At 35.8% G+C, this 12,023-nt stretch overlaps 1 protein-coding gene across 4 annotated transcripts in view; it reads right to left on the bottom strand.

Moving 5' to 3' along the window:
- Positions 1-363: 363 nt before the first annotated feature.
- The window catches only part of LOC18428828 (transcription regulator), a 43,118-nt gene continuing 31,458 nt past the window's right edge, over positions 364-12,023 (bottom strand). For all 4 annotated transcript variants that reach the window (XM_020664017.2, XM_006838124.4, XM_020664018.2 and 1 more), the window contains exons 32-51: positions 11,889-12,020; positions 11,729-11,773; positions 11,539-11,616; positions 11,337-11,453; positions 9,861-9,987; positions 9,652-9,755; positions 9,387-9,524; positions 9,007-9,099; positions 7,287-7,433; positions 6,756-6,866; positions 6,548-6,595; positions 6,234-6,380; positions 5,810-5,871; positions 4,743-4,896; positions 4,411-4,602; positions 3,800-3,904; positions 3,258-3,392; positions 2,896-3,105; positions 929-1,030; positions 364-703 (exon numbers count right to left, since the gene is read on the bottom strand). In XM_020664017.2, coding sequence (XP_020519676.1) covers positions 548-703; positions 929-1,030; positions 2,896-3,105; positions 3,258-3,392; positions 3,800-3,904; positions 4,411-4,602; positions 4,743-4,896; positions 5,810-5,871; positions 6,234-6,380; positions 6,548-6,595; positions 6,756-6,866; positions 7,287-7,433; positions 9,007-9,099; positions 9,387-9,524; positions 9,652-9,755; positions 9,861-9,987; positions 11,337-11,453; positions 11,539-11,616; positions 11,729-11,773; positions 11,889-12,020 — 2,403 coding nt within the window. In that variant the 3' untranslated portion in view covers positions 364-547. The remainder of the gene's footprint in view (positions 704-928; positions 1,031-2,895; positions 3,106-3,257; positions 3,393-3,799; positions 3,905-4,410; positions 4,603-4,742; positions 4,897-5,809; positions 5,872-6,233; positions 6,381-6,547; positions 6,596-6,755; positions 6,867-7,286; positions 7,434-9,006; positions 9,100-9,386; positions 9,525-9,651; positions 9,756-9,860; positions 9,988-11,336; positions 11,454-11,538; positions 11,617-11,728; positions 11,774-11,888; positions 12,021-12,023) is intronic.

Here is a 12,023-nt window from a genome sequence, read left to right as displayed (position 1 = left end):
CCTTGATTCAGAAAGAGGTCGAGGTAGAGGTAGAGGTGATGGAAGGCAGAGGTCGTGGTCATGGTTGAAAAAACAAATGGCCTCATAGTATACAATTCCCTTTTTTCTTGTTCTTTTTGTACAAATAAAATTGCAACCTTAAACTTCTACCATATAGTTATCCCTCGTGACATTTTGGTACGTTTCCCCAGAAACAAAACTGCTCTCTCCTCTCTCTGAACCTGTGGCATGTAGACCAACATAGTCCACTTTGATGTTTCAAAATAGCATAAACTAACCTGCTCTCTCTCTCTCTCTGAACCATGACATACCTCTCTCGGAAACGGAAACCGATTAAACCAATATAAGAATTATACTGACAAATAAGCATTTCAATACACATTAGAATTATATTGACAAAAAAGCATTTCAATACACATTTCTTTTCAAGAATATGAACAATAATAGCATCAGCAATGTCTATAACCAAGGGATAAACAAGAATGGTGCCCAGGCATGAAGAATGAGATACATAATATACAACATGGACAACATAATGTGTGTTGAGTTAGCGGTTGGCCTCAGGTAATGCGCCAGGCATGATCCCATCATCCATGGCCTTGTTCTGAGGTACAAAGCACGATCTAGCCACTGAATCAAACACCCTCTCTATTTCTGGTGCAATCTTTATGAAAGGATGGCTCCAAAAATTGTAGCGAGGATTCTGTGTACATAAGAGCCCCAACAAATTAGTGATCCATGTATATATATATAGAGAGAGAGAGAGAGCAACAAATGAGGATCATATAAATGATTGGAGAAACCACAAATGATACAATGACACAAGTTTAGAAAAAGCAGCAAAAAATAACCATGAGAAATGGAAAGCAACTAACAGATCTACACTAGACATATTTGGTGGAGAGAGACGTCATGATATTTATAGTACCTTCAATAGCTCAATGAAAGTAATGAGCAAACCCCATGGATGAGGCCGGCTGACAATCAGGCGTTCCATTAGAACTCGAGTTATCTGCTCTTGAATAATTTCCTGCAAATTTGGGGAAAGCAAAACTTGATGTTCTGCAACATAAACCAATCATCCATTCGAAAATGGGGCTGGGGTCGTTGTGATAGTACGACCTGAGCCCTCCATTCTCACTAATACTTTAAAAAAATTGACTCTTTCCAAAATGAGTAGGCCTGTAATCCCTAATGATCTATCACACAAAATATACACACACACATATATATATATATACATATATATACATATATATATGTATATATATAGGGTGTGGTTTCCATAAGGTTGCAACCTTAAACAATCCAATTGAGGTACACCTTCAAATTTTATCATAACATATAATTTCGATGTAAAATATTCTTAGGATTATCTCAAAATCTAATTTTCTATCTAATTATAAAATTTTGAACTTTAAAAATGGTTAAAATCAAGTAGATCTATAAACATATGAAAATGTTGAAAATGGACAGTCTAGATAATGTGTTGTAAGATGCACTATTTCTGGGACTCAAAATCTTTTTTATTTCATAGTCATACATCTCAACGTTGAGATAATCAATTAGAGGGTTTTTCAACATTAAAACAACCATTTTCAATGGATTTTTTAGATGCATCCGTAGTTCTACATTTTAAAGTTGCAACCTTATATAAACTTTTCCATATATATATATATATATATAGGGTTTTGTTAGCCTACACCACTGTGTAGACCTTTAAAGTGCTCAACATTTTTAGACATTTAGATACCATTATCCTATAGTTTAGTAACTTTTTGTTTAGGGGTATTTTAAGTAATTAGTCAAGGGTAAACTAAAAATTCTTAATAGAAACAAAAGCATTTATTAACAATAGTGGACAATGACATCATCGATATGGTGATGTGACGTCACCCACAAGATGCATTAATTGTTTTTAACTACTAATAGAATGCCACTGTTTTCTTATAAAAATATCCATTCTACCCTTCTAAATGACCAAAAATGCCCTTACTTGAAAAATTTTGGATTACAATTCAAGAGTATTTTAGTGTCCAAAAATATTGAGCACTTTAAGGGTCTACATTACTGACCTAACAAAATCCATATATATATATATATATATATATATATATATATATATATATATATATATTATTATGGTGTCAGATACTTTACTCATAAAAAATCATGTTTTTAATGAACTCAGATGCAAAACATTTGTGGTGCTATAGCGTGCAGAATTTCCGACTATAAACAGAAATTGAAACTACCGCAAGAACAAGGAAAATTGTTTCATGTGGGCTGGACCGTATTTCTACGTATGCGGTCCAGAAAGTGTAAAGCATCTATCTTAAAGATGGATGCAAGTAGGTGTTCCATCTAAAAACAATGGAAACTAATGGTCCAAATGTTTTCTTACTAGAACTATTATTTCTAGTTTTTAAAATTTATTTATTTATTTTTCTTCATGATCTCCATATTAGAGATTATATGTCCTTAAAAATTAAATATTAAAATACTTCTCAAAAATAGATTTATTAAGAGACCTACATTTTTACATATACGGGCTTGGCTACGTCGAAACCGGGTCCCAAGAACAATGCCAGTTAAAACTTTTTTAGGTAAGTAAAACATTATCAGAAAACAAGAAATTCCCCATCAAAGCTCTAGCTTTTCTGTAACAGAATCATTCCATTCGATATTAGATTTCACGGATGTCACTCATCAACTCATTCACACATGAAGTAACAACACCCGTTCAACCATGTCCAAAAATTTTCAGATGTTCCATTCATGTGTGTGTGTGTGTGTGCGTGCAAATAAATAAATAGATAAATGTGTGTGTGTGCATGCATGTGTGTCTGTAGAGAGAGAGAGAGATAGAGATTAGTGGATGAAGATAGAAAGCACCTGGCTAGCTTCAGCAAACAAGTAGAGAATGACGCATGAGAAGTAATGAGTGTGGTTGTTGGGGTATCTCAACTGGTTGGCAACTGCATTAAGGAAAAGGTATCGCCCCTCAGTATCAAGGTCCACGGTTAGTTTCTCAAAGATATCCATGTATGCACTATTGTAATTTGGCGTGCACACAGTAGACTTGCTTTGCAGTTGTTGAATTTCCTGCAAAAACCGCACAAACCATTGCAATGCACACAAACAGAATAATCAAAACTCTTTTCCCCTAGACTAAATAATACAGCTCCTTAAAACAATAAGCAAATAAATTCAAAGGGAAAAAAACAAAGAAATAATTAAATCATTGAAAGCCCCACCTGCATTCCAACATAAAGCACCAGAGAGTTAATCAAGGGAATATTATATCGACATCCAGTTATTGCAGCTTCACTCGTTGTAACCAGTAATCTTTGCTTGAGCTCGGTTAGGAAAGGAGACCCTGGTTGTCTCGACTGTACAACGAAGACGACAAAAGAATAAGTCATGATTCAATAATGAAGAAAGTAGCATAATGGTAAAACAAACAGAACAGTCACATGACCATATCCACAGCTCCCATTCTTCTTTCTATTTTCATTTTATTCTTTTTTATTTGAAAGATCTTGGAGAATTGATTTGCATTGCACGATATTCTTTTAGAAGATTCTTTCAGAGTAATTAGCATTGCATGAACATGCATCTAGTGTTGTGGAGCTGTTTCATCTCATCCCTCCCTCCCTCTCTGTCAGTTGCCTATACTGGCCCAGAATTATTGATATCACCCTTGGTTCAAGATTAACAATGCTCATCTTCAGAATATTATCAACTACCAATCATTCAAACATCCCATCAGTTTAAGATGGTCAATGAATTGTGATACCTTGAGATATTCATCCAATTCAGCCTTCATCTGCTTGACCTTTAGAGCAGCATCAACCTCCGATAAAATGACCGGCAAGTTGCAAATTTCAGGGAGCAAATCAACCTGACACCAAGGAAAACATGCATTTAAATACCAAATGAAACAGGAAAAAAAAGTAATTAACATGTACCAAATGGGTAGAAAAGGAAAAGCATCATACTAGCCAAAGGCATGGGCCATTTTTAGCAAACACCTTTTGATTCAGAAAGTATGGGCTATAAAACCATGAAACAGCAATCAGTCATACTTACCCAAAAAAAGGAAAATTATTGGGTCATGTTAGCACAAATTAGGAAGGCATAGGTCTAAAAAAAGGAAGAAGAATTCAAGTATAAATAGTATATATATAGATGGAAAAAAAACAATCTGGTCATATTAGCAATCACCTTTCAGTTCAGAAAGCATGGGTTATAAAACCAGGAAAAAGAAATAGATCTTAAACCACACAGATAATTGGATTCTGTTAGCAATCACCATAAGTTAGTATGGCATGGGTCTATAAACAGGATAAGAATTCAAGCATGTTTATCAAAAGAAACAAAAGAGAATCAGGTCATTCTAGCAATCACCTTTAAGTTTGGGAGGCATGGGTCGGGTAGCCTCATGTGGCGAGGGAATGCACTAAGAATAACATTCCTCATTTGTATGCAAGTGTAGGGGATCACATCACAGAAGCTGAAATGGTAATTGCATAGGAACTCAGGAAAATCATGCAGCAGAACCAGTAGCACCCTGAGAGTACCTTTGTACAGCACCCGCATCTGCAATCAAATGAAGGTATAAAATAGGTGGTTCAGTCGCTAATGGAAAAGAAAAATTTTGAAAAATAAAATAGCAATATCAAATATTTGACAGAGTATGGCTTCTGAACCATCTTCAGATAATTGAAATGGAAACAGACCGCTTCTCCTAGTTCTGCATTTCGCAAGGATGGTTCCAGGAACTTAAACAGATCGACGAGTAAGCGTTGAACCAAGGGCCAGCCTTTCTGAGAATTGCTCATGAGCAATTTTGGCATGTAAAATCGGTGACTTATCAACTCAAGCCACGCATAGCTGCAAACAATTTCTCAAATGGTCAATAAAAAATAAAAAAAAATCAAAGATACGAAGGAAAAATCAAATCAAGATTTGGACAAGGCAGTTCTGGAAAACCTCAGAGATCAGAAATACTTATAAGAATGTATTTATGTGTGGTGTGTGTGACCTATGTGCATTTATAGAGAGATAGATTACCCCACTCATATAGAATAAACAAGAAAGAGATCCCAAACTGGATTAGTAATTTGAAATACTACCCTAAGCAATTCTAACAGCAGAATCCAATGATTTGCGAGCATGAAATGCAGTTACTAATCACTCGTATAGTAAGAAGTCTAACAGGAAAAGAAGGGAAATGATCTAATGCAACAGTCGTATAGTAGTATAATGCAACCACACCTCTACAAAACCATATTTTTGGCATTTGTATGACCCCAAATTTTGCACACGCATTCTCCTCATCCTCATAATCAATCCTACCGAAAAAAAATTTCAATTTGCACCCTAGATATGGTCAAAATTAGTACCCATCCAACAATGAATCTCGACCATCCATTTGGTGAATTTTGAGATCTGGACCTTAACAAATTCAAAATCACTTTTTTCTATTTTAGCATTATTAATCTAATGATGATAAAGCTATATAAAAATTTTGGGAATAAAAAAATCCTTCTGAGGCCTATATCTAACCATCTCAATAAAATGGACAGCGTATGTTAATTGGGCTAGAATGAAAACTTTCTAGAGCAGTTTTTCAAAATTTCCTTTTTTGTGATTGTTCTTCAGAATGAAAAGAGTGTACATTTAAAAATCTGTGTCAAACAAATGTCTCTAACATGGTTATTGAAGATGGTTGCATTATACTACTATACAACCGTCGCATGAAATCATTCCCCTGAAAAGAAAGGAATACCAAAAATTAACTCACCTAAAACCTGGCACTTTCATAGGCTGTAGCACATGGAAAGCATTTGCAAGTGCAGTCAAAACCTGAAATATGCAAATCTCCATTAGAGGAGTTTTTTTTATTTTTAACATGTTAACTGTCTCCATTAGAGGAGTTTTTTTTATTTTTAATACGTTAACTGTCTCCATTAGAGGAGACTTAAAATATGTAACTAGTAAATAGGAAAACACGTAATAAGGAATACAAAGCATTTTCATAGGCTGTAGCACATGCAAAGCATTTGCAACTGCAGTCAAAACCTGAAATATGCAAATCTCCATTAGAGGAGTTTTTTTTATTTTTAATATGTTAACTGTCTCCATTAGAGGAGATTTAAATTATGTAACTAGTAAAATAAGAAAACACGTAACAAGGAATACAAAGCAAATAGACGTTGACATCCTACCTGGAAATTCATAGTATCAAGAACAGAATCAGGAGTATTGAATTCCATAATCCATTTGATGAACAACCGAAAATATGGCCTGGGATGAAAACTTGCTTTCTTCTCATCGGCATCCTTCTGAATGACTCTCACAGTCACAGCCAAAACCTGCCAGTAAGACAATTATGAGAAACTTTACAATTAACAGCACAAATACTTGATAGTAAATACAACTCAAAAATAGAAAACAAAAAAAAGGGAGACAGCTCAGAAAAGAAACATCTCATAAAAAGGTGAGACAATTTAACAGTACAAAAAGGAATCAAAATCTCCACCTTGGGGAAAATAATGAATTTATTCAGCCCCTGATCCACTGCAGCATACTGAAAATAGAGAAACAAAAACAAATAAATAAAAGAATTAATACGATAAATAAAAGATAATGACACCATAGCAAGCCAAAATATTCGAATATAAAAGATCAAGAAGAAAAGAAAGCTTGATGTCAAGAATGATGTGTGAACAAGATCCTTAACCAATTACCTTTACAAGTAAAACCACAAGCTTCGCATACATATCAATTGCAGCAAATGATAGAACAGATTGACTAGCTTGATGTGATTCAGAGGCCAAGCAATGTGCCACCGCCAACTCCTGAAAGACAGCAAGTGGTATTCATTATTTTCATAAGATTCTAAAATTTTTCAGGAGTGGTAAATGCAATTTATAAGGACCAGATGGACCAACCATGGGTCAAGAACTGGCCCCAAGCCGGTCCGGTCCATTATAAGCCCGAGAAAGTGAAACAACACTCATTGTGCAACAGGTCAACCAGTTGGGTCCACTAGTCTGACTGGATACAAAGTTCTTTTGTTTTCTTAATATTTTATATTCCTGCATGTTCTAAGACCACCTCAACCAGTCAGACTGGATTGGGCCAGACCTGACCCCAAACCAGTTTAACCTCCAACATGATTTTGATGACATTGGTTCAACCTACACAAACTCTGTACACTGATATCCTTTTGTGTGTGTCTGTGTGTGCTAGTGTTTTCATGTTCAAGAGAGACTAACTGTGAGAACACGGAAGAAACGATCCGTGACATCGTCTCCTTTTAGCATTCCACTTTGCTGCAACTGTGAGATATAAGTGGCATAAGTTGCATCATTCATCCCAGGAGCTTCACAGTTCCGAGCCCATTCAGCAAGTAGTGCACCTACCTGTAGAGATCCAAATTGTGTAACTTTCCGAAAGTACCAAAAGCAAAAGATGTGCCATCAAGCAATACACTGCCATATCATCTAGGGAAAGCCTCATAATTCTGTACTGTAAATTTAGTAGGATCAAATGTGTGATGGGAAATCGTGATCTATCGGGATCCTTATTGTTAACAAAATGATCGATGGTGTGTGGGACCATCATTGGATCATGTTAGGTTGTGGTTGGTCTCACTTTCCTTTAATGCTATCCTTCGCTCGTGAGACATTGATGATCCCAAGCGACTATGAGCTTATCATAGTTCATTAAATCATAGTATGATTTGAACCGAGAGGTGTGTCTACCAGGCAACAATAGATACAGAGAATATTCCAGGTAAAAAATACGCAAACTTTGAAGAATCAAAGGAGCCAACAACATAAGTTCAAGGTCACACTCTCAGACCAGGATGTGTAAAATCAGATAATATCATTTGGAAAAATTTAAGATTGTACATAAAAGGCAAAGCATATAAAGATTCCAAATATAGGAAGCACTTGACTTTCAGAAAATCCAGGATAAGTTTATCAGAAAACCTGCCCCATTACATCTAAGTTCATAAGCACAAGATGCACACTTTTTCTTTCCTTCGATTGATCAAGATACACACTTTTCAAATATAAGATGTTGAAATAGTGCAATGTTTTAAAGGAACACCAGCAGCATATAAAATATACCAACTGTAGGATGAAAGAGGCATTAAAATCCAAGTTCAAAAAGTAATTACACAAACTTTTATCAATATTATTTATGAGAATATCAAATCGAACGTCTTACCATACTCGTCTGTAATTAAGTTCAACAAAATGGCACATTAATTTGGAAGTGATCCAAACATCAGACTGATTGTGAGGTTGATACAAGAGAAGTCCAACTTTTTGAGCAAAATTAACTCGGCTTTACCTGAATCTTAAGTAGATATATCCAAGCATGAAGGCAAAATGGATACCATAGTACATATACAAAATAAAATGTTTGATTTGTTTCCCAATAGCACATATATTCTACAATGATGGTACATGTATAATCCAAAGCAGGTCAACACTTCCTATACGATTGCGTGAAGGTGACAAACTGATATCAACACGCGTAGTTCCAACATAAAAGAATCTCTAATCTTATTGATGATACCAAACAACATATCTATCAATATTATAGTGCACAAATGTTCCTAGAGCTCCTCACCAAGAGCCACTTATCACTTTGACACTTTCCAAATTTTCAATATTTGTAATTCCACGATGTTCATCTTCCAGATCTAATTTTGTTTCTCATTCTACTTGGCTTTCATTTAGGTGTACTACCTTGCTAACAAAAATTTTTGCTCTGCTACTCAATTTCTACATCTCTTCCAACTAATTTTGGTTCATGTGTGCTTTTGAAACCATCTTACCTTTAGAAACAAAAGCAACTCAGATGGTGTCTCTCTTAGAAAGCTGATATTTTATGTTCATTATATTTCCTCATTATTGACTGTTTAGCATTAGATCGCACACCCCACATCCTCCAGTCAACAAAGAAGACATCCACACAAACCTGCTCACGAAAACCAGGAGGATCAGAGGCTCCAGTGTCAGCGGAACCTGCATTGCTGTCTTCCCGACTTGCCACAACACGACCAGAGGTAACCTATTTCATCAAATGACAGATATTGGATATTAACATTATCAAACATCAGACAAAAGGGGTTGGGGTCGTGGTGGTAGCACTACTTGTGCCCCAGCTAAAGTCTAGCCACTGAATTACCCAAAAGAAAAAACAATATCAAACATCGTGGTAATGTTTTTTTTTTTTTCAGATTCAAAAAAAAAACATTTCCACAATATAAGACTAGAAAGAGACTAGGCAACATCATGCCCAAGAAAGAAAGCACAAATTTCAGAAGATTTAGAAAAATTAATATAAAAGCACCCAACCTTTTTGTCCCTTGACTGCCTGGCCTTATCATCCTTGCCACTTGCAAATGCAGGCTGTGCTACCACATTTGAGGGTGGATTCCTAGCAGTCTCAACTAGTTGTTGTAGTGACTCTGGAGATCCAGGCCTCATAGAGAGCTGCCCTCAGATATACAACCAATTAGAGAATGCTCAACCCACAAAATTCACAATAATTAGAAGTTTGGAAAGAACCCATATAGTTCACATAACACTAGCATATTCCACGGAGACCCTTAGGATGTACCTTTACCAAGGCATCAAAGAGATTGTGGAGCTCTGATACACCAACTCCAGATTCCGGAACAACCAAGGTTTTAACAAGATCAACTGCAAAATCAGTGGCACCTTCTGCAACATATATGAAACTAGTTGGAGCTTCTTCTTACAAAAACAATCAGAATCGAATGCTGTCAATGTACATACTTTCTTTTTTTTTAAGGTTAATGTACATACTGTTTCTTCCCGAGTCAATAAGTTTTGCCAAATGCATATCGTACTCTGCAAGGCTTATAAGCTCCGATCGCATGAGGCCAACGGTTATATCTTTGTTGAACTTCCGTTCATCATCAGAGTAAATCACCTGGTAAACAAAATTGACTTCGTTAAGTACACATTTTAAATCTAATTTTGAAAAGGAAAAAATTACTCCACCAAAAAACCCAAAAGGAAATGCATTAGAATCCTGTTTGAGCATCGTATTTTTCATTATCTTGACAAGCAAATTTTATAACAGGAGGTACATCAAAAAAATAGAGACCAAGAAAAATTCAATCCCTGTAAGCCAGGGTTTCCAACTACATAGAGCTATATGGAATGTAGAGGACATAAATTATAAGTTTGTGAACAGAAACCTAATCAAAATTTACTACAAAGCAGTATAAAATGAAAACAAAGGGAAATCACATCTTTACCTTTTGAAGGTTAGGTGTTTACAGTTTTATACAATCAAATTATTTTGTTACTTATCCAAGTAGACACCACACATTTTGAAACAACTGGTGACGCATAAGCCTGACACTTCTACATTTGAGTAATAAGAGAATACATGGAATGTTCTTTGATATAAAGAAACAAGCCACACACAACAATAAGAACTACCCAAAAAAGAATAACAAAAGGAAGTGGACAAGGGCATATCCTAGACAGCCGACAGTGATTCTAGGAAAGGACACAGAGGCATTGCGTTAGTATTGTGAGGAAACAAAAGTCACTACTATAAAATGGAGCACCAACCCACTAAACAGAACATTGTAAAGTGTCAGAACTCAAAGTAACCTGTTTGGTGATCCAAGCTCTTTAGAGGCAGTACAGAACCAATTAACCTTCTTAGAGATCATAATGCCAACAGAAAATGCACATATTAAATAGATCTTCAGAAGAAAAAAAAAGCGTCTATCATTTTTCAAGGATCTTCACTTCTTACATTCTTAAGAAACTTCAACCATATTACCATAAATATGAACTCCCATTTTTTTATTTTTTTCTTTTTTTTGGAAAAGGAAACAACATTTAAGAGCACATGGCCAATGATTTGGAGTGTCCATTCTAAAAAGTCAGCGTCAACTACCACTATCAAGTGCCTTATTGAAGTCCAAAATCAATCTATTTCTGCAACACAAAATTAAATTGTCCAAAGCAGTTTTCAAAAACCAGATCAGTGGTCTGACCCAGTCACCGGCAAAGCCAATACGGTTAGTGATCTGGCCAGTTTAGATCTGGTTCACCAGAGAAAGAACTGTTTAGAAACTTAAAATATAGAAAATAAAACAGGTGGGAACCTGGCGAGCTTGGGGGTTCTTTTTACCCAGATTGGTACCCCACGTGTTCCGTTTCAAACCGCCTATTCGATCCACTTTTTAAAACACCAATCCAAAACCTAAACCAAAAAATGGGACCTCAAATGATGCATGAAGATTAAGACAAACATACCCAGCTTGTCAATTCCTTAACAACAAGCTTGCAAACATCACGAATGGCAACCAGGATGGCGAGATGTGATTGAACATGTAAAGAATTCGATGTGTTCTCATATAAACCCCTAAATACCTGCATATATAATGTGAACAATCAGAAACACAATCATAAACTACAAAAGACAAGGAAGTTACTACAGAAGAAATGCACACCATACCTTCTGTGCAATAGCCAGTGCACACTCATCTCTGCTTATACATCTAAGAATGATTTCTGGCACCTCGTTTATGGCACCCTGGAAATAAGAAATACAAAAACTTTACCATAGCGGATAATATTTCCAGCTTTGCATTTCTGAGCCATGATAACACGAAAGAACTTTCAGACCAGTTTGAAATGGTCCATACCTGAATTTCAACATCTCCAGAGTCCTTTGAGACCAATGTTTCCAGCTGTAAAGGGAAAATCTTAAATATTGCAATAAAAAATGCACGGAATAGGAGAGATTTTGAAGTCAATGCCAGAAAACACAAACAGGAAATTTGGAGAAATGCAAACAATTACTACCTTCTTGGAAACTATGTGATATTTTTCCAGTGCATCTCCCATACTCCTTAAAGGTTCTGATATGCTAGCCCCAATCCGTTCGGTGGACAAGGACAAGGGCAAAGGTGAAGGCGGCACCACAGCTCCAGATTCCTG

Source organism: Amborella trichopoda, chromosome 13 (assembly GCF_054954075.1).
Source record: "Amborella trichopoda isolate Santa Cruz 75 chromosome 13, AtrichopodaSantaCruz75HAP2 v2.0, whole genome shotgun sequence".
NCBI lineage: Eukaryota > Viridiplantae > Streptophyta > Magnoliopsida > Amborellales > Amborellaceae > Amborella > Amborella trichopoda.
Note: the sequence above shows the minus strand (reverse complement) of the source record. Positions and strands in the feature narration are given on the sequence as shown.